This window comes from Trichomycterus rosablanca, chromosome 21 (assembly GCF_030014385.1).
Source record: "Trichomycterus rosablanca isolate fTriRos1 chromosome 21, fTriRos1.hap1, whole genome shotgun sequence".
NCBI classification, from domain to species: Eukaryota; Metazoa; Chordata; class Actinopteri; order Siluriformes; family Trichomycteridae; genus Trichomycterus; species Trichomycterus rosablanca.
The window spans coordinates 21,396,646-21,418,683 of record NC_086008.1 but is presented as its reverse complement, the minus strand read 5'-3'; the positions used below and the strand labels follow the sequence as shown (position 1 = coordinate 21,418,683).

Here is a 22,038-nt window from a genome sequence, read left to right as displayed (position 1 = left end):
AATTTACTCATTTCTGTAAATAAAATCTGACCAAAAATGGGCAAAAAAAGACTTTATATAGACTATAAGAAAAACATACCATTTTTTGTTTAGTTGTTGTAAAGAATAGTATTTTTTTATATTTTTAATGTCACTTCAGTAATTTATTTAGCAAGAATATGAATTTAAAATTAAATTAATGAGTGGCACAGCAGTAAATTACCGTAGCCCACTACTATTTGGATCCAGTGTTTAAATCCGTTGCTGTGCTATCAACCGTTCTGGCATCTATATACAGACAAGATTGGCCATGTCTGAGAAAGGTGGGGAGGGAGACAGCAGTTCTACCGTGACCCTGACCAAGATAAAGAACATAAAACAAACAAACCAATCATAATTTTTAATGTTTCATGAATTTTATTTTATTACTTTTATATATATTTTTTTTTTCAAGTGACACATCTACATAAAATCAATACTTAGTCAATAGTTGTGGCTTCACAAGTACTCCACATCAGGATTCGTTTATATTTATTTAATATATTTAAGATTTTAATCTCGACTGTGTAAGACTCTTGGCTTCCAACACTTCCTTCATCCTGCATCCTGTAACTAGATGCATTAGCGAACATTTAAACATGACTAAATCCTCTACATGCACAATTCATCAGAGAGAACAAACCCAACCCAGTTACAAATCAGATGCAAATTCGAATGGTCCTAGGAGTACAGAATCAAGGGCACCACCAGCACTCAGACTTCTAATACGATCCAGTCCTGCATGATAAAACCTCTCTGACTTACAATGTGAACTCACCTGGAACTGTATAGGTACGTGAAGTGAACCATGTGGAACTTCAACTGGATCCTGGTCATAAAATGTAAAGTTGCTGTAAATTGTCAGAATACAATACGACCAAATGGTGGCCAATAAAAAGACACCTACATATGTACTCCAGGGTATACACCGATGAGGCATAATATTATGACCACCTTCTAACTGACTGGACTGTGTATTCTGACTCCTTTCTATCAGAACCAGCATGAACTCCTTCAGCAGTTTGAGATACAAAAGCTCGTCTGTTGGATCGGACCACATGTGCATCAATGAGCCTTGGTCGCCCATGACCCTGTCGCAGGTTTACCACTGTTCCTTACTTGGACCACTTTTTGATAGTTACTGTGAATACCCCACAAGAGCTGCAGTTTTGGAGATGCTCTGACCAAGTCGTCTAGCCATCACAATTTGGCCCTTGGTAAACTGGCTCAGATCCTCACGCTCGCCCATTTTCCTGCTTCTAAACAGTTGATTAAAGCAGCTAAAATGATCAGCTGTTTCACCATCCATTCTTCTGTACAGATCTGAAGCGATTCCCTCAGCCCAACAGCAGGGAGAGCCACCACCTCATTTTCCAACCAAGTACTTCACAAACATGCTGCGTTTCAGACCCATCAGGCGAACTCCCCAAGTCATTTATAACAAGAACAAGGTCAACCTGCTCTGTTAATGTTTCACACAAATTCCACATTTTAATGATAAACCACAGATTCCCAGCTCCTTTTCCCAGTCCACTAATGGAAAATACTTGAGGCAGGTATCTGAGTCTTTACACAAAGAGGTACCTTTGTTTAACATTCAGTAATCCGCTTCCTATAAAAGCTTTACTATGAGTTTCCTGGATCCCGTCACCAGAGATCAGGAGGAGATTCTAAGTTTGGCCATGAAGGACGCCAAACTGAATACTTAAATGGAAAATAATCAAACAGATATTGAACAGTTGGCGATACAGAAACACTGAGTCACTGTGTGGACCATGCTATTGTACATAGAACACCTATGCTAGCTTCTGGACTTACCTAAGCATTCCTGCTGACTCACAATGCTGGCCACTTTAACCCATCTACTCTACAACCAATGTTTCCAGACACCCTGGTACATATACATACAGTTCATTTTTATGGGTACCAGCCAGCACAAATGAAGGTTTGGGATCTCGGATCAGTGTGTTTAGTTAAGGCAAGGGTTCTAGTCCCCTGGGACCAGTGATGCATCAATGTGAGACCTGCATTTTTGTGCAAACCTGCTTTTGCCCTATCATATGTGTGACCGGGAGTTAAAGGTCCTCTTTTGCTCTCAGAACGACAGAAATATCACTAATATAACAAACGAAATCTAGGTGAAAGTGAAACACACTCAGCTGTATAGAAGCAAAACTGTCCAGAACTAGATTTGCCAAAACTAAAATATACCAAAAGGTGAACCCTGTGGCACACCATCTAGTTTATCTTGTTTAATAGCAGGGAAAAGCTGAGAACGTGCTTCACCTGTCTTAAAGGAAGCATGTGTTAGCCCTCACCCTTCTAGGATGGTAGATCATAGGTCATAGGAACGTGGAAGGTCAACATGTAAAAGAAAGTCATCATTATCTGATCAGTACCTCCCACCTTTACATACGACCCTAAACTTAAACATGGCTTAATAACTGTGGGACTATTTCAAAGAAAAAGGGAACGTGGACGTTGTCCAAACCCAGTCCATAGTTTAAAACACTGCTATCACGTACACTTAATACATTTGCTTTAAATAGATAAAATCTCTCAGAGGTGAGTCTCTCTCTGGACTCATAGAGTCGCACGTCCTCGGTCCTCCCTCGCAGCAGGGGGCGTCGCTTTCGTCTGTACAATAGAGCTCGGTGCAGGAACAAGCAGGCCATCTTATGCCGCCCCGTCGGTTCCGTTCTTCCCGTTGGCGGCCGTGCCGGTCCCCTTCTGGCTGTCCTTGCGTGGCGGCATGCGCTCGTTTATCCGGTCGAGCCCACGCGCCTCCTCGAAGTTGCGGATCTTCCGTGTCGGGGAGAAGCCCTGGATGGCTGTTAGAAGAAGGAAAAAGGGACCCGGGGGGGGGACAAGGTAAGAACAACTAAGAGACAGAGGTTTGTTTAACTGGCTAAGGGGGCATCCTCGGGTAGACGTAAGGGTTAAACTACAGTCGGAGTCTTGGAACACTGGTGTCTCAAGTTGGCACATAAGAGAAGCAGCACATTTACTAATCTCAGCTCCAGAGTAGGAAAAAGGTTCACAAAAATGTTCTGACCGTCCACAGTGGCCTAAAATGCGTCCCAACTTCAGGTGCACCAGTGGTGTTATGATTTGTATTTGTTTTAAATAGAAGAGAACTGAACACGTAACACACAGAGACGTTCACACAGCACACACGAGCGAGCCACAAATCACGACGACGAGGGGATTCTTGCACAACCGGCGGTATTTTTATCCTCCGCCAGTCTGGCGCAGGAAACCGTGAAAAGCAACCTCCATATTCTTCCACACACGCTTCCACGCCGAGCTGGGTGAGTCAGAAGCCCCCCCGCCGTGGAGCACTTAACACCCCGACGCTGTGGTGAAGTGTGCGGTAATCGGCTGCGCGTTCCCACCTCGGCGCGTCAGCGTAGCAGGCTCGGAAGCTGAGAATATCTGACGACGGAGGGCAAGAACTAAATCATCCAATCATTGAGAATTCGCCCTTTGCCATGCCATGCCCCCCACAACAGTTCTTGTGTGCAAGAATACCCGTTTTCTAAAATGAAGTCTGTAATGAAATCACAGGGAAACAGTAACAAAACCAAACACCACAATGGAACGAAAAAAAATAAAGAAATAACACAACATGAGGGACTCGATACGATACACAACAGGACAGAATCCACAGGGGACTGGATTACCTTTGCCCTCCTTCGCCAACAGTGTGGCTGTCAGCAAAAAGACCAGAATGAACAGCATGTTATTAGAGGTGGACACATACCAGCAATCTCCCACAATCCACTGCAGGTTCACAATACAGCGTGTCAACTTTAGCACCCATGTCACCACCCTACTATTATCAAAAAGCTTCATTTCTAGTCGTTCTCTTGCTGCAGTTAACTTGTCTTAAACACTCTGGCTATATCTCTGACCTTCAGTGACCTTTCTTTTACCCCCAGACCCCACAAGAAGCAGACGGATCGATGCTGGTTCTCCAACTTGCTCGATGGGATTGACATGAGATCGACCATCGACCCACTGCGGGATCAGACAGAGCGCGGAGTGAAACGGCTCTCTTTACTTCATTTACATTCCTTTCACTCGCTCCTGCATGGTGTGAACCGTGGCCGGCGGTGTTTATCACACACGGCCTGAAGTTTCAGCAGGATGTGAAAAGGCCTCGAGGAATCTCGCTCAGCAGCGAGCAGAATGTTTACATGCACACATACGTCCAACAGGAGAGAGGCTGCGGCAGCAGAAGGCACCGAGACTTGACAAAATAGTAATAAAGTGTGCTGCTGTCTCGACTACATAGTGATGTCATAATAATAACAGTGAGATGCTCTCGACTACATTGTGATGTCATAATAACAGTGAGATGCTCTCGACTACATTGTGATGTCATAATAACAGTGAGATGCTCTCGACTACATTGAGATGTCATAATAACAGTGAGATGCTCTCGACTACATTGTGATGTCATAATAACAGTGAGATGCTCTCGACTACATTGTGATGTCATAATAACAGTGAGATGCTCTCGACTACATTGTGATGTCATAATAATAACAATAGTGAGATGCTCTCGACTACATTGTGATGTCATAATAGTAACAGTGAGATGCTCTCGACTACATTGTGATGTCATAATAACAATAGTGAGATGCTCTCAATTACATTGTGATGTCATAATAATAACAGTGAGATGCTCTCGACTACATTGTGATGTCATAATAATAACAACAGTGAGATGCTCTCGACTACATTGTGATGTCATAATAATAACAATAGTGAGATGCTCTCAACTACATTGTGATGTCATAATAATAACAGTGAGATGCTCTCGACTACATTGTGATGTCATAATAATAACAATAGTGAGATGCTCTCAACTACATTGTGATGTCACAATAGTAACAGTGAGATGCTCTCAACTACATTGTGATGTCATAATAATAACAACAGTGAGATGCTCTCGACTACATTGTGATGTCATAATAATAACAATAGTGAGATGCTCTCAACTACATTGTGATGTCATAATAATAACAGTGAGATGCTCTCGACTACATTGTGATGTCATAATAACAATAGTGAGATGCTCTCAACTACATTGTGATGTCACAATAGTAACAGTGAGATGCTCTCAACTACATTGTGATGTCATAATAATAACAATAGTGAGATGCTCTCAACTACATTGTGATGTCACAATAGTAACAGTGAGATGCTCTCGACTACATTGTGATGTCATAATAATAACAGTGAGATGCTCAACTACATTGTGATGTCATAATAATAACAACAGTGAAATGCTCTTAACTACATTGTGATGTCATAATAATAACAGTGAGATGCTCTCGACTACATTGTGATGTCATAATAACAGTGAGATGCTCTCAACTACATTGTGATGTCATAATAATAATAATAACAATAGTGAGATGCTCTTAACTACATTGTGATGTCATAATAACAGTGAGATGCTCTCAACTACATTGTGATGTCATAATAATAACAATAGTGAGATGCTCTTAACTACATTGTGATGTCATAATAATAATAATAATAACAGTGAGATGCTCTCAACTACATTGTGATGTCATAATAACAGTGAGATGCTCTCAACTACATTGTGATGTCATAATAATAACAATAGTGAGATGCTCAACTACATTGTGATGTCATAATAATAACAATAGTGAGATGCTCTCAACTACATTGTGATGTCATAATACTACCACATTGCGCAGTTGCCCTAACTACACTAAGACACAAATATGATGCACTTTCATCCTAGCTACTTTGTTGACAAAATAGTAAAACGTCATAATGTCATAATAACAATAATAATAATAACTCTAATTACATTGTGATGTCATAATATTAATGCAAAGCGCTTTTGTCCCAGCTACACTGTAGTTATGTCCTAGTAATAATACAGTGAGCGACTGTATTAACTACAGTGTGACGTGATAATACAACAACATCAACAGCAATAATAATAGTGAGATGCTCTTAAATACACTGTGATGTCATAACACTACCACATTGTGCTGTTGTCCTAACTACACTGGGATTTCGTAATACCAATACAATAAGCTCTCTTACTAGCTGCACTGTGATGTCATAGTACTAATACGATGCATTGTTAGCCTAACTACTACTTATACAATGTGCTGTATTGGAAAATATTGATGTCATAATACAAATATCAATACATTGTAATATTTTTCGAGAGGGTAAAAAAGCAGCTGCCCCTTGTGGTTGAATTTAGATCACCTTAACAGTAGAAAAAGGTTTTTGGACAGATCATTAATAAATCATTAACGATGTTTTAAGTCACACAAAATGAAAGGAAAGTTAACCTATGAGTTCAGCTAATACGTTCACCTTCACCTGTATTTGTTTGTAGGTATATAACCTCTGGCAGAGCTGCACAGACAAGTTAAAGTAACGACCAAGTGCACTTTAATTCAGTAGATCAGTCGTTTGCTAATATTAGTGGCTGACTGAGATGAAACCAGATAGCTCGAGTTCTACAATTTCATCACACACACGCACATACACACACTTACCGTTCTGTAAAGTCTGTTTGCCTCCGGAGAGCACGCCCTGTGGTAGCGTCCCGGTCGGGGTGAGTCCTTTAAGAGTCAGGACACTTTCGCTCTCCTCCCTGTGTTCACACACACACACACACACACACACACACACACACACACACACGGATAAGCCTTACAGGTTCTCCATCCTATACTATGTCCTAGTAAGAATACAGCGAGCTACTGTATTAACTACATTATGATGTGATAATACAATAATAATAATAATGATAATAATATTAGAGATGAGATGCTCTTAACAACAGGAGACCAGATCTGGAACGTGGGCGGGGCTCTCCACCGAGGAGATATATCTAATGCAATTAATCCCACAGCCATTTCCACTCATGACTCATCCCACTTCATTAAAGCTGATATAAAAGCGTGTGGGCGTGTGTTCAAACAAAGCCGCATTGTCTGAAGGTCTCATCTCCTCGAGAGTGAAGGACGCTCATGTGTGACGCCGAACGTTCAAAATAGTTCAGGGTTTTCATTTTATTTTGGCTTGAGAGAATCGGCGACCCACCTGAGCACGGAGAAAACTCGGGCCATCTTGCCGATGGCGCGGATCTTGTTTCTGATCACCTCCTTACGGGCCGCCGGTGCTCCACCTGTACACACACATACACACAGCGATACGATGATACAGGGTTACCAGCTTTCGACCGGGAAACAAGAATTCAATGTATTTACTGGCATTAACAAAGCTAAGAAATTCAATTCAGATTACAGTGACAAATTAGCTTGTCGCAATAATGGGGTTCCGATTTGAACTCTTTCCTCCTGGCGAACTGGCTCATTCTACAAGCATTTAAGGATCCCACTGATGGACTCCCAATTTAGAGTAGTCAATCTGCAGCTGGGGACCCCTAGTGTTGCCCAAGGAGGGTGCGCAGTCTACTGATCCCTTCTTATACCCCCACACATCGGTGGAGAGCCACACCCGGCCTTTGCGCTCCTCCACTTCCGTGCAGGCGCCCTGTGCAACCAGGGTCCTCACAGAGTCCCACCCCTCTGTTTAATCCGGTAATTCCCACCCTAGCGGACTGGAATCCAATTGTGCCAGCTAGAGGGCGCCCAGCCAACCGGTAGCAGAGCCGAGACTCGAACCTGGGAGTTCAGAACCTCAACGCTGGTGTGCTAGTGACTTATCATGCTGCGCCACCTGAGTCATGAACTATTTTGGCTTCACGTTTGGGGTCCAGATTGAGTTTCTTCACCTCCGATGTGTCCCAGCAAATTGGCTTAACTGATGACATGTATTGGCTCAGAAGAAGCTCCAGATCATGATGCACCCACCACCATACTTCACTGTGGGTTGGTTTTCTCTGGAACATATTTATACGCAACAATCTTTTCCTCCAAACATGACGTACCTTCATACGCGTCGTCTGCTTCGGACATGAGTTCGTCATCGGAGCAGATGTTGAGAACATTGACCAGCATCTCGGTCACTGAGAACATAGTAAAACATCCATAAGAGACCCTATAGAGACGTCAAGACGTCTATAGAACAAATAGTGTGAAGGCCTCACAAATGAGGTGTAGGTGGGGTCACTACACACAGAGCATTGTTCCCAGTGCCCATGTGTCCCAGTGGAACTGGACCCAACACACACCGACCAGGATAAACCCCTAGACTACGGCGCGCCGTGCTGATACCTTTCTCGCCGACGAAGGGTAGTGACCACGTGAAGACGTCCATGAAGTTGGGCAGCCAGTACGGATGAGGGGAGCAGTTGAACTGCCTGATGTTCATCACGTTGTTTTCGTACTTCAGGACGGCGGCTGGGGGGCGGCAGAGACGCAGAAGATCCGGGTCAAGATGCTCTTAACTACACTGGAAACCAAAATCAGGAGAGTCGATTGCCTACCTTTGTTGTTGTACACGTCCAGGTAATTGGGGGCAGAAAAGATGGTGATTAGCGAGGGGAAGCCGGTCGTCTGGCTCTTCCTGTACATCCTGTACCTGCCGGGGGAAGAGACGAGCTGATTCGGAGGCGCCGACACGCACCGGAGGGTCACATAAATATTTAAATCAGATACAAACTTCGCATCCAGATGTTGATGGTCAGCTCAGTTCTGTATTTCTGAGCATACACTATATAAACAAAAGTATTGGGACGCCCCTTTTATTTTTTAATTCTTGTGTTTCAGATAGAACAATTGCTAATATAGGATAGAAGAAAAGCTCGGTTTAAAGAAACTCCAGTGGCGGCCAGCACAGAGCCCTTTGAAATGCTTTGAAATGAACTTGGACATCAGCTGATCATCTTTTGACTCAATGGGCACAAAGTCTTGTAAGAAGCCTTCTCGGAAGAGCGGCCGTCATTCTACATTTACATTTTCAGCATATAGCGACTTACAGTACTGTGACACTACAAAATCTGAGCCATCGAGGGTTAGGGGCCTTGCTCGAGGGCCCAACAGCAGCAGCCTGGCAGTGGTGGGGCTTTAAGCACCAACCTTTTGATTGCTAGTCCAGCACCTTAACCACTAGGCATCAAGTGCTAGGTGAAAAGATCACATAATGGTCTTTGTTTTTGGAATGGGATGCCCAACAAGCGCATGGTCAGGTGGTCAAATACTTTTGTTTAACCCCTTGGTGCACCGATCTAACATTCGTCCAGAGCTTAAACAAAATAATATACCTGGACCTTTACAAGCACGGTGCTGAGGCTCTCGGATGGAATGAGGAATGTTGTGCTACATCAACTAGGGTGACAAACTGGGGGGGGGATCCCAAACCACTATAGGATGAGCATCAAGGGATTAAAATCGACAACTTACCCAGCGTCCTGTGCTTCATGTGCTCTAATCACCGACAGCAGGTTGTTGTTGGTCAAAAAATCACAGACGGCAGGATAGCTGAAAGACACGGACAGAACAGAAGTGTTGGCGTTCAGTAGAAGTGCTTTAGCCCAAGCTTAGCTTAGATCCGTCAGGCAGGTTTTGTTGCCTGATTCGCCAGCCCACCACCGCTGAGAGCTCGCCAATGTCCCCAAGGTCAGATCCCAGTGGTGCTATCGACCTGGCCAGTCAGGAGTCACTGAAGCAGCAGCGAGAAGGTGATCTGTCATTCGGCTTCACTTCACCCGGACACGGCGAATCACGTCCCGAACTATAAACTATAACGTTTAGATTTTACTCACCTGAAGAAGTAGGAGCAGCCCCGGACGGAGTTGTGGTTAAAGTGCTCGGAGGTTTTCTCGCTGCCGTAGTCTTCGCCCGGATCGGCCCAGATCAGATCGCACATGGGACCGAACGCCGGCGGCTCCTTGAACCGGTCTAACTGCAGAGAGACGAGAATTAGGTTCCTTTCAGCCTGGAACGCCAATCCCATAGAGCGGAAATGTACAGCCAGTAGTATGTGGACACCCCTCGTGACTATTTAGCTCAGGTTTTAGCCTCTTCCAGTTCCAGAATGGTGGTGCTCCAGTGCTCGAATTGAGGACAAATTTGGTACCGAGGAACTGCACGGAGCCCTGAGCTCCACCCCACTGAGTATTTTTGGGACGAACTGGAATTTCGACTGCGAGCCAGGCTCACTCACCCAAATCAGTGCCTGACTTTACTAACATTGACAGGACACTCACAGACACACTCCAATAGTTTGCGGAATGCCCGTGGTTTTGGACTGACGTGTCCAACAAGCTCACAGCGAGGTGTCCACATATTTTCGGTAAAGCTGCTTGACCCGTATGATGGTCGACTCACTCTCCTGATGTCGTCTAAGCAGTTGATTTCGGGCGACAGACCTCCGTGAACACACAGGAACTGCTGGTTGAGGAGGGCGGCCAGGGGCAAACAGTCGAAGGCGTCCATGCAGGCGTCGTACACCCGCTCCGAGTATTTTATCTTACCTGACGGGACAAAGAAATTTTATCTTCACCAGAAAATAAAAGTAATTGCTTCCTTACTGATGGTGGTAGGTAGCGATGTAACGATACACTCTACCCACGATGCGATACGATTCACGATACGATTTTCCACCTTTTTTTTTTTTAAGACAAATTATGACGTTTCCTGTTAATAATTCTATTTAAATTAAAATACTGTATTTGTGCTTATATTCAATTAATCTAAATAATGAATGTCCTTTTATTTATTAGATAGGTGCAAACTATGCAAAATAAATGCTACATTTCCCTTGTTCTGTAATAAAATATATAGCGCCAGCGCCCTCTGCTGTTAAAAGTGAATATCGAATTCATCTTAAACGATTAACCGATTCAAATCGCGGCACATGCGCACCGATTTTTAACTGTCTTCCGGTGCACCGTTACATCCCTAGTGATAGGACATTTATAAGGCTCTAGGACTCCACAGAACCACAGCGAGAGCCCAAAAGGGGAAGCCAGAAGTAGAGGCGATTCTACCCGTGAATGTCCAGCCTGCTGGATTTGACCTGGGACCTCTGCACAAGATGTTTTAAGGCTCTAGGACTCAACCGGACCACTGTGAGAGCCATTCTCTCCAAAGGGAGAAAATCTCAATCTTAATTCTCACTTGGACCCTTGCCCTGCTCATTCCTAGCTGTTTAGATGCTTACGTTTTAGAAGGAGAAGTATTTTTCCCGGCGAGCGCGACCGGAGCCGAGAGCTGCTCTCTAGAGTGGGTCTCTTTTCAATCTGGCCCAGACGAGCCTAATTAGCCCTCATTATGGGTTATGTGTGCGCTCCTCCGTCGGCTTATTAAGCTTATTATTGTTGTAGGGTCCGCGCTGGCGTTCGGAAGCTCTCGCTTTATTCCGGTTTCGCCCACGAGAAGGTCAAGCCGAGAGCAAAGCTTATTGCCATGCGGAGTGCTGCTGTTGAAGGATAACAGCGTTCGTCTGCCCTTTCCGCACAAAGCTTTATTTATTTCTCTTTCTGGATGAGCCGAAACATTAGGACCACACGACTAATATGCTTGACAAAACATCTGAAGGAGACCTGTGGGTATCTACTGTGGGTAAACTACTGTACTGTAAGGTTCTTCCAATGGTAAACAATACACATGTGGCCTTCTTCCACAGTCCCGATGCCTCGGAGCAAAACAAAATGCCAAGCTGAGGCTAAAACAAAGTCTATGATGCTACCCCACCACTGCTGAGTCTCAATTCCCTGGTTCATGTCTGGCCTGAGGAACGGACCTCCTTGCTGCTGCAAAAGTGACTCCTACTGACTGATCGAGGTGTCGGGAAGAGTGCTGGAAGAGTACTGAAGGGGGTGACACGGGGGAGTGAACCTTATTTGGGCAGTTTACTTCGATTGGGTACCTGGTGTGGTGCACTCACTCACACTCCTGCTTGAAGGTGAAGTACTCCGTGAGGTGCCGGCACTCGTGGTTGCCTCTGAGGAGGAACAGTGTGGTGGGGTGGTTGATCTTCAGCGCCCACAGGAACAGCACGCACTGTGGAGACGAGAGAGGAGGAAAACGAGTGAGAGCTGATTTCCACGGGTGCTTGGTGTTCTTTACAGTCCTTGTATTGAGACAACTGCTCCACTTCTCATTCATGCAGCTTAAGCTTTGGTTTCAACCTGACCTAGATGCAGGACGAATCCTAAATGACTTAATAGTGGCTTTACACAGTTTACCATCTAGGGTATGTACCAGCATGGAAGGATTCCAAAGACATTTAGAGGGTTCTAGGACTCCACTGAAACACAATGAAAGTCTCCATATAGGAGAACAACTTGCAAGAGGGGAAAATCTACCCAGTAGTGGTCAGCCTGCTTGAACATATAAAGAGTCCAACCAGCGGTGGTGGTGTGATAACGAGGGGGGGTACCGCAAAACTGCATCAGGACCGGGCATCTGCCAGTGTTTTGCTTCCTTTCCCCTTCGTCTAGTCTCCCATGCTGCAGCATGTGCTCCCGCCAACACGTGTGCAGTCATGCAGGCACATCGACCAAACACCAGAAGTCTCATTTGCACCAAGGAACCCCGCCAACCACTCCTCCGTCAGGCACGGCCAATTGTACTTGTTTCCGACTTCCAAGACACGAACCCGAGAGCTCAAGTGTACGTGGGCTAACGCGTAGACCGCTGTGCAACCCTGCGAATGATGTTTGGGCCCATTGGGAGCCCACTCATCGTGATATTAAATGTCTTTTCAAGACCAGACGATGGTCGGCTCCATATTTTAATTCAAAGAGCCCAGATGTTCATTGTATGCACGAGAAACGGCAATAAAAAATAGACACGCCAATTCATCCCGAGAGAGCACTACGCTTCATTTACACATCTAAGATTCACAGACCTCCTGACAAAACACTGGCTATAAGGACGGTCCTGGCTGTTCTATATTACAGTACACACACACAAAGCCTACGCCAGACTCATTAGCCTTCTATTTAGCATCCTCTTGTCCTCCTATTAACATGCAGCTCGCCACGCTGCACTCGAAGCGTCGAGAAGGGGCCGCGAGGTAACCAAGGACGGCAGGTGCACACTTAAATGCCATCTGAAATAATAGACAAGTGTGTGTGGGTGTGTGTGTGTGTGTGGGCAGAATGACACCCACGCCTAAGAAGAACGAGCAGAAAATTGCAGGTAACGGTGGCCATGAGCGAGTTCTCTCCTCCCAGCGAGAGCGACAGGAAGGGGGTGAAATTGACAGCCGTCTCCAGCGTGGGCGTGAAGCAGAACGCCAGAGTCGAGACCGCTGTCAGCCGCGCAGACTCCACTCGCCAACCCTGGGTTTAAAGCCAGTGTGTAGGTGTAAGAAAGTGTGTATGGGGGGGGGGGACCAACAACTGTGAGACGAGAGCTGGGCGCTGCAGCAGAAACGGGGAAAGAAATTGACTTCTTACACAGCGCTATTACCCACCGCCAGGCGCTGGCACATTAGCATTCGTCAAGCGATCACGCCGAGCAGGACCGCACGCGTTTACTGTACGTGGGCGTAAAAACACAAGCGCCGCAGAACATGCAGACAATAACCAATCGTCTTGATGATCTGTGGAGCTGAGATCAAAAGTTTTGCTGGGGTCAAATTGCATCAAGTACTTCTAATACATCTAATAGTACGTCCATCCATTGACTATTTTATAAGCCACACCTACAGATGAACATTGTGGCTATACAGTTACTGACCGTACCCTATTAATCAACCCAAATGGACTTCCATAGTACTCCCACTGACCTGGTGATGCTCGCATGGTGGACGCCTTCTCAGCATCCTTAGGGTTATGACAAGAGAGAGGTGCAAGTGCCACGGATTTTCAATAGGGAATTGGAAATGACTAAGTTAAGGGGAAAAAACAGATCAAGCGATCACACCAAGCAGGCATAAAAAAACGGAAGAACACGCCGTCAATTTCCAATCGTCTTGATAATCTACGAACAGCTGAGATCAAAGGTTTTGCTGGGGTCATAAATATGCATCAAGTACATCTAATAAATCTAATAGTACGTCCATTCATTGACTATTTTATAAGCCATACCTACAGATGAACTTTGTGGCTATACAATTACTGACTGTAGTCCATCTGTTGCTCTGTACCCTATTAATCAATACAAAAGGACTTCCATAGTACTCCCACTGACCAGATGATGCTCGCATGGTGGACGCATCCTCAGGGTTAATACAAAGGGTTTGCAATAGGGATTTGGAAATGACTAAGTTAGGGAAAAAAACAGAGGTAATGAGAGGCGATTCGGACCGTTTTTAATTTTGCAGACAGCCTTGTGCAGATCAGACAAAACAATTCAGACTAAACAAGGACCCTTCAGGCAGCCACTCCAAAACCCAGATGGATCCCTGTTTCCATTAGCAATTTCATTAAAGGCTGAATAGGAATGGAAGTCCTTGGTGTTTTCAATTAGAAAAATCACAAAACACACAAAAACTGTGGCTGCCAATTCATCAAGACGCAACGTGGTCAAGAGTCTGTGCAATTTCCCACATCCTGAAAGACTGAGGTCCACTAAAGATGAGCAAGGTCAACTAAACCAGCTGTAAAGAGCATGTCCATTCCAAAACCATGGACTTTAATCCAACCTTCAAGCCAATCTTTGCAGCTATAACAGCCTCCACTTTGAGGTAGAGGTCATGACCCTGTACAGGCCTTTGAGGCTTCTTCTAAACAAATCCATTCAACCAACAATCCAAGTACAATTAAGAAGTATGTCCACATACTTTTGGCCATATAGTGTCTACTTAGATTCCCCAAATAGTTCAGCAGATCTAAATTTTCTCTACCATGGTTGGTTCTTTGATAGGATCAAAATCTGAGCACTAGGGGGGACCATGGTCCAGACCTCAACCTATTTGATGTTTGACATTTCAAAGTTCATCCTGACCTTGATCAAAAGCTCCCAAAGGCCAAAGACTAAGGTGATCAATAATGGGTCAACAAGGTGGTTCTGACCATAAAGACTGGTCCTCATCGAACCTTCTAGTACCCCACTTCACTTTACGTTTGTAGACTAGAGGTTTATGGTAGACCTTGGGGACAAAATTGCTCCAGTGGTACTCCTGTACATTTCTGATTCCTCAGTAGCTTCATGCACCAGTTGATCACCAGTGAGTCTGTAAATCGCTCTTCCAAACTGGGAAAAACCAATTTCATTAAGGAGTCCCTGCTTACCCAGTTTGGGAGATTTCCCAAGGACCACGCTCCTGACCACAACCACTACTGTGGCCTGATCCAAAACCGTGATGAAGAGCAGATACTTACCTCGATACTGAAGTAGCCCCTGTCGACGTAGTCACCCAGGAACAGGTAGCGCGTGTTGTCGGGCGACCCTCCCACCTCGAAAAGCTTCATGAGGTCAAAGAACTGCCCGTGGACGTCACCGCATACTGCAAAAGATTGATCAAAGCAAGGGTCTTCAATAGGGACCCCCAAGAGTGGGGGCCATTATAGGTGGGAAAAATAATGCTGCTTCATGATCACATCAATGATTTTGGAATTGGGTGTCCAACAAGAACTTGGTCGGGTGTCCATGAACATTTTGCCATAGAGTATATTACAAGTGTATGTATGGATTGCTGTGTTCATCACCTGGCTAACTGCTTAGGATTATGGTTAGTTCTTTACGAGGGAAAGCTTTTAGCATATGCCAGATAGGACACGACTGTCAGCCTCCAACGTCCGAGAAAGAATTTCTCAAGGGTCGATTGATTAGACATCGTTTTTGCTGGAGACTATTAAAAATCATAAAGGGTAGCAACAGTAGATCATGGGATTAAAGCTTCTCCATGAGCGCTTATCCGAGTCTGCATTAAGCAGAAGTGTGTATAGAAAAGCATCGGTGAAGACTTCCACCTCCGCACACCTTCTTACATCAAGGATAGTGATGAGACTGCCACTGTCACTTAGCAACAAAGGTACTGAAGGAGAACGAGCCTCACATCTCAATCCTCTCACACTCTCAAATCATCATACACATCACTAAACGATTCACAGGGGGGCGAAATGAGAAGAAATACCCAACCACTCCCCGCACCCCATTGTATAACCCACTCCACCAAATCTATCACCTCAACCGTTTGCTTCCAAAAGCTTTTAGAGATCAAACAGGGCTCGACTCCAGTTCATAGAGGAATTAGATAGATGGTTGGATGGGAGAATATTTGGACAGCAGATGGATAAATGGATGAATAGTTCAGGATTATTACAAGCTAAACACCATTTGATTCCATTCTAAGCATCTTGCATGGACTCCAAATCGTTGCCAGTTCAAAGAAAATGACCTTACCAGTGATGGGCGCATCCACCTCGAGCATGCACTTCTCCTGCCGTAGGATGCCGGCACCCTTGTTAATGACGCACAGGGCGACCTCCTCCTCGAGGCGACCCTCCTTCACCAGGTGGCTCTTCAGGAGCTCTGTGTCAGGCTTGCCGTTCACGAACAGCTCCTTCATGGTAAGCCTTTGGTGAGGGGGCAGGGGTACCGCTGCAGAGGGTACACCAAAAAAAAAAACAGACAGGTTTCGAATGAGAAGAAAAATATGGAAATGTATGTTGTATTTTGAGAAGCTTAAACACCCTATAGAAAATAAATAGAACAGTGGTCTCTTTGCCAAGGTTGGGATGAATCATCATCTTATGCTGAGAGAATACGGGTGTTCCTGAGAAAACACTGATTGAAAAATAAGGTTACTGCAGCTAAATAAGTGCTAAAGTTGTTTTTTGACACTTTTCAGAAGAAGCTGACGTTCATACGGAGCCATCATCTGCATCGTGACTCTGGGAGTCATGCGAGAGCAGACTGTTGGACAGCTTTTCCCTACATTGAGTCAAATCAATCCAGTAAATCATGCAATCAATGTGTTGTTTACGTTTACAGTGACCTGAGCTTCAGACGTCACTGTTACACACCATCCCAGACGAAACCAGATTCAGACAAGATCAATTAACGTGTGCACACCTTCCCGAATATCAACTTACACATGTAATGATCATGGCTGATTTGACGCAGGATTATATAATGATATGTATGATAGACATGTCCACTCTGAAGGTAGACAAATAGGTGAGGGTCAGAGGGTTAATGGGAGACGAGATTCCAAAAACAATGCCAGGTAAGACGCTACGAACATTGATGAATGTGCCCCAGAGCCAAGTGAGTCCCAAGGGTTGGTGGTCTATCAATGCCTTATTGAGATCTACTCCTTTATTGCTTATAAACAACTACTACACCCAGCTTCAGATCAACATACCTCTCTGTCAAGTCGTTGTTAAAATGTCTGATTTTATTGTTGACTTTTCTTATAAAGTAAAAAGTAATGCTAACTATAAGCATCAGGTTAGGTAAGGTTTTCAGTTGTGTAAGCTAATTACTAGGTGTAGGCTAGACATCATAAGTCTTAAGTGACTTCCAGTAGCATCACTTATCTGACACGTCCTTTTGAAAGTCATCCTACTTCTTCTACACCGTGCTGTAAATGCCTGTTATTATTTCCATACCTGATGGACTAAAATAACCGAAGTAGTCGGGTATTCATCAGATCACACCAATCTAAGTCTTCCAAGCTAAAAAGAAACAACAGGGTGTTGGTGGAAGAAGTTCATATCTGGAGATTTTGTACATTTCAGTTCTGTCTACAATCCAACCAACATCTTTAGAGGCCTCTGAAAGCTAAATGTTACCCCAGGGTGAGAGACTCTCTAGGCAGGAAAGCCAATAGAAATTCTGGCCCCCCTGACAGGATAATGCCATAGTAATAGTTTCCACCTCACCTACCCCCTGCATGAATTCATTCTGGAGAGTATTCCCACCACTCCCTTCCAGTCTACTGGGAGCATTTGGAATCCTAAGAGTCGTTACCATTCCATCCAACAGGCCACCAATCTTCACGAAAGTAGTTATTTTTTATCAGACAGGGATTTACCAAGAGCAGAGGAAGTGTTTTTAAGTGGTATGCCAAGAATTCTCAGCATTCCAAACAGCGTCGAATGCCAAAGCATTCTCCCACAGATCTCTGTCATATAGTCCGTGGCTGGCCAAAGCCTAAATTTGGTTAAAGAATCTTGGTCCAAAAAGACATGACCTCAGGCCAGGTCTCAGTGTCTAAATGCTGCTGGATAAGAACCAAAACATCTCGAGAAGAGTGTTATTAAATAATTATTGGTTGAATTTAATGTTTTATGACAGATTTGTTTGTTTAATCCAACATTTTATTCCATACAGATGTTATGAAGCATTCTTCCTGTGACTAAATGTGAAAGAAATGCAAGTTTCACAACATGAGACTGCTTAAAAGAAGGTAACACCAATAAAAAGTAAAAACACAGGTTGGTGAAGTATCAATAATGAGTCCACATGTCTTTGAGAGATAACCTGCCAGCTCCCTCCACCAAATGAACATGTGACCTACTATTACTAACAACAGATCAAATTGTTGAACAGAAAGCACCTCCAACTGCCCAAATATCAATCACTGAGCATGTTATGTGGGTACATCTTTAAGGGCATGGTCACATGGGGTTATCCCTTTATATACAGCTATACATTTATATACAGTGCAACCATAGGACACTCCTCACTCAGGGTTCTACCCCTCTATGAGAGTAAGGAACTGTAATCGGACCACAGGGAAAGCAAAAATAAACAGAAAGCAGTTCTGATTCCACTGGGCAGGCTGGGAAAAGTGACAGTAAGCTGAGTATGTTCTCTTAGAGGAGATTAGACAAAGCCTCTATTAGCTGGGGAATCCAGGTTTAGAGTCTGTTTATTTAAAGTTCTCACACTGCTGCAAACAAGATGCTGGGCTTCACAAGAATACATGGAGAGCTAATCGACAAAACTAGCTCAGTAAAAGAGAGCTGGCAAAGGTCTGATGTTGAGATATATTATAGGAACGCAATCAAGAACTAATTATTATATTGTTATTAAAAACCTTGCTTAGTCGAATAGTTTAGGTTTATGTAATTTCCTTCTTAGTTCAACCTTGCTCACCTCTTTCACACCTGTTTAAATACTCAGCATTTTATTCCGAATGCATTTGCAAACCCAAGAAAAGGTTAAATGTGACAGAATGCCTGTGGAGTCAAGACCGTCTTCTGGAAACCAACTGGAGTATCAGAACCATTCTGCATTACAGCCTGCCAGATTTAATAATGTCCAAATGGGACTGGTAAATGAGAGCTGCTAGCCAGAACACGGAAATAAACCATAAAGTGAGAGGAGGAGGAAGAGATGTTGCTGTATACGATGTAGGATAACAATTTTAAAGAATAAGTACAGTGGTTCATTTATGTGTTTAGTGACCAACCAACTCAATGGATTCCAAAGGTAGCAATTAAAATGTGAAACACTGAGAAGCTAGATTGGTTATGCAACAGTAAAGTGGTTTCTTAACATGTTTACCTTACAATGGCCCTTTAAACCTAACAGTTACTGTGTTAAGACTAATCAAATTGTAATGTTAAATTTAGTTGAGAACCGTTTTCTTGATGTTCCTTAACAGACATCTTGAAAAAGTCAACAAAATGAGGAGAAAATGTCTATTAAAAACACATCAGGATCATTTTCTAGCAATGTCCAAGCAGTAAACCAAAATGTACTCTTTCATTTAAAGTTTTAGCCTGGTTTTATTTTATTTATCACATGTATGCAGATTATATAGAGAGTATTCCTATTTTCTATTTAAAAATCCAAACCTGGGGTGACAAGAGCGCTGTAACTAGGAAGACAACCTAATCAACACCTACAGCTGTAATTATGAAGACAACCTTTGGCAGCTCTAGATGTGATACAATCCTGAAGAGAGAATAAATGAAGAGGAAAGTCTTTGTTTTCTTGGAATTCTGGTAACTTCGCTCATTATTAATTATTTTTTAGATACTTATTTTCCAGATAAGACCAAATAGTGAAGCCAGTGGTGCCTGTAAATGCCTGTTTAAATACTCAGCCCTTTATTCCGAAAGCACTTGCAAAGCCAAGGAAAGGTTAAATGTGACAGAATGCCTGTGGAGTCAAGACCGTCTTCTGGGGACCAATTGGAGTATCAGAACCATTCTGCATTACAGCCTGCCAGATTTAATAATGTCCAAATGGGACTGGTAATTGACAGAGCTGCTGGCCAGAACACGGAACTAAACCAAGCAAGGGAAACAGGTTTTTCGATCTGCGCACTTCTAATGTCAAGCTTTAAAGCCACTTATGTAACAAGTTTTAGCAAGTACGATCAAAAACAATACCTATTTTTCAGTCAAGACCGAGTAGTGAAGCCAGTAGTGCCAACAAACAGTCCTGTCAGCTTGATATTAGTTTAGAATTAGCAATAATATTGTCCAGCATACAGGTAATGCAGTCCTAATAGTTCTAATATTGTGTTGGCCCCTCTTTTGCAGCCCAATACACAACAAACTGTGATGCTGTGTATTATAACACCTTTCTATCAGAACCAGCGTGAACTTCTTCAGCAGTTTGAGCTACAGTAGCTCATCTGTTGTGCATCGATGACCCTGTCGCCGGTTTACTACTTTTTGATAGATACTGACCACTGCAGACCGGGAACACCCCACAAGAGCTGCAGTTTTGGAGATGCTCTGACCCAGTCGTCTAGCCTTCACAATTTGGCTGCTCAGATCCTCACGCTCGCCCATTTTTCCTGCTTCTAACATCAACTTTGAGGATAAAATGGGCCAGTGATAGCTCAGTGGTTAAGGTACTGGACTAGTAAACAGAAGGTTGCCGGTCAAGCCCCGCCACCACCAAGTTGCCACTGTTGGGTCCCTGAGCAAGGCCCTTAACCCTCAATTGCTCATTGTGTTCCGCTCACTGTGTAAGTCGCTTTGGATAAAAGCGTCTGCTAAATGCTGAAAATGTAAATGTAAATAAAATGTTCACTTGCTGCCTAATATACCCCCCCCCCCCCCTTATTATTTCCTTTTTAAAGAGGTTCTAAACTAGTTGAACTAAAGGCTGAAACGGCTACATTTATTTAGAAAAGTGAGCCAGTCTTGAATACAGGTGAGTGGAACAGGTGTAATTTAGTCCTGTCAGTATTTAAATCCTATTACTGTTATGTAACTATTCAAACTCAATGTAACGGTTCACCTGTGAAGGGAATTTAAATTCAAATTCAAATATCAACCGTCAACGGATTGTAACGGCTGTCAGGAAAATGGAAAATGTCTGTTTTCTCGAAAATATGGTAACTGTGCTGATCATTAATTCTTTTTTGATACTTATTTTCCAGACAAGACCAAGTAGTGAAGCTAGAGATGTCAACCAACTGTTTTGTTGTCTTAAATTTCAAGTGTCAGCTTGATATTAGTTTAGAATTAGCAATAATATTGATCAGTTTGGTCAGCAAAGCGAGTCCAGCATACAGGTGACAGGAACAGGTGTAATGCAGTCCAGACAGCATAATATGAATATATTTTTATTTAATATTTGAATTAAAATGGATTCGAGTTCAAATAGATTCAGAAAAGTGAGCCAGTCTTGAATTCAGGTGAGTGGAACAGGTGTAATTCAGTCCTGTCAGTACATAAATCCTATTACTGTTATGTAACTATTTAAACTCAACGTAACGGTTCACCTGCGAAGGGAATTTAAATTCAAATTCAAATATTCAAATATTAACCGTCAACGGATTGTAACGGCTGTCAGTTAAAACCCAAACAAACTTACTTTTAATGATGCGCTCGGTGGTGGGCTGTTTCTCTTTCTGGTCTTTGGCAGACATCTTCTCTTTTGATTGATGACAAAAGTCAGCAAAAAAAAAGAAAGAAAGAAACAATGAATTTTCTTAGAAATGAAGTAAGTATTTTAATTATTTTCCAGGTATCGATTTGCCAAGCGAGTACAAGCGAGTGGTGTCAACCAGCTGTTCTGTCAAAGTGCCTCGGATCTGAAGCGTGAGCTCGATGTCAGTCGAAAAATTGTCAGGATAAAAATGTAAAATTGCCGTCATGGATGAGAGAAAGTCCAGAATATGGGTGAGAGGAGCTGCATAATTATGTAGACAGTCTAATTAGCGTTCCACGTA

At 43.5% G+C, this 22,038-nt stretch overlaps 1 protein-coding gene across 2 annotated transcripts; it reads right to left on the bottom strand.

Annotated features, from left to right (window-relative positions):
* Window positions 1-372: 372 nt before the first annotated feature.
* ppp3cca (protein phosphatase 3, catalytic subunit, gamma isozyme, a) lies at window positions 373-21,825 on the bottom strand. 2 transcript variants are annotated; one of them, XM_063017773.1, is made up of 14 exons: window positions 21,681-21,825; window positions 16,293-16,490; window positions 15,269-15,393; window positions 11,885-11,996; window positions 10,320-10,465; window positions 9,755-9,894; window positions 9,393-9,470; window positions 8,477-8,571; window positions 8,265-8,390; window positions 7,979-8,056; window positions 7,129-7,213; window positions 6,579-6,676; window positions 3,702-3,728; window positions 373-2,849 (listed from the first exon to the last, which is right to left on the bottom strand). In XM_063017773.1, exons 1-14 carry the CDS (start codon window positions 21,733-21,735, stop codon window positions 2,695-2,697), a joined length of 1,518 nt encoding a protein of 505 aa, XP_062873843.1. In that variant the 5' UTR covers window positions 21,736-21,825; the 3' UTR covers window positions 373-2,694. The 2 variants fall into 2 exon arrangements, with proteins under 2 accessions (XP_062873843.1, XP_062873844.1); XM_063017774.1 differs by lacking the exon at window positions 3,702-3,728.
* Between the last annotated feature and the right edge of the window lie 213 nt (window positions 21,826-22,038).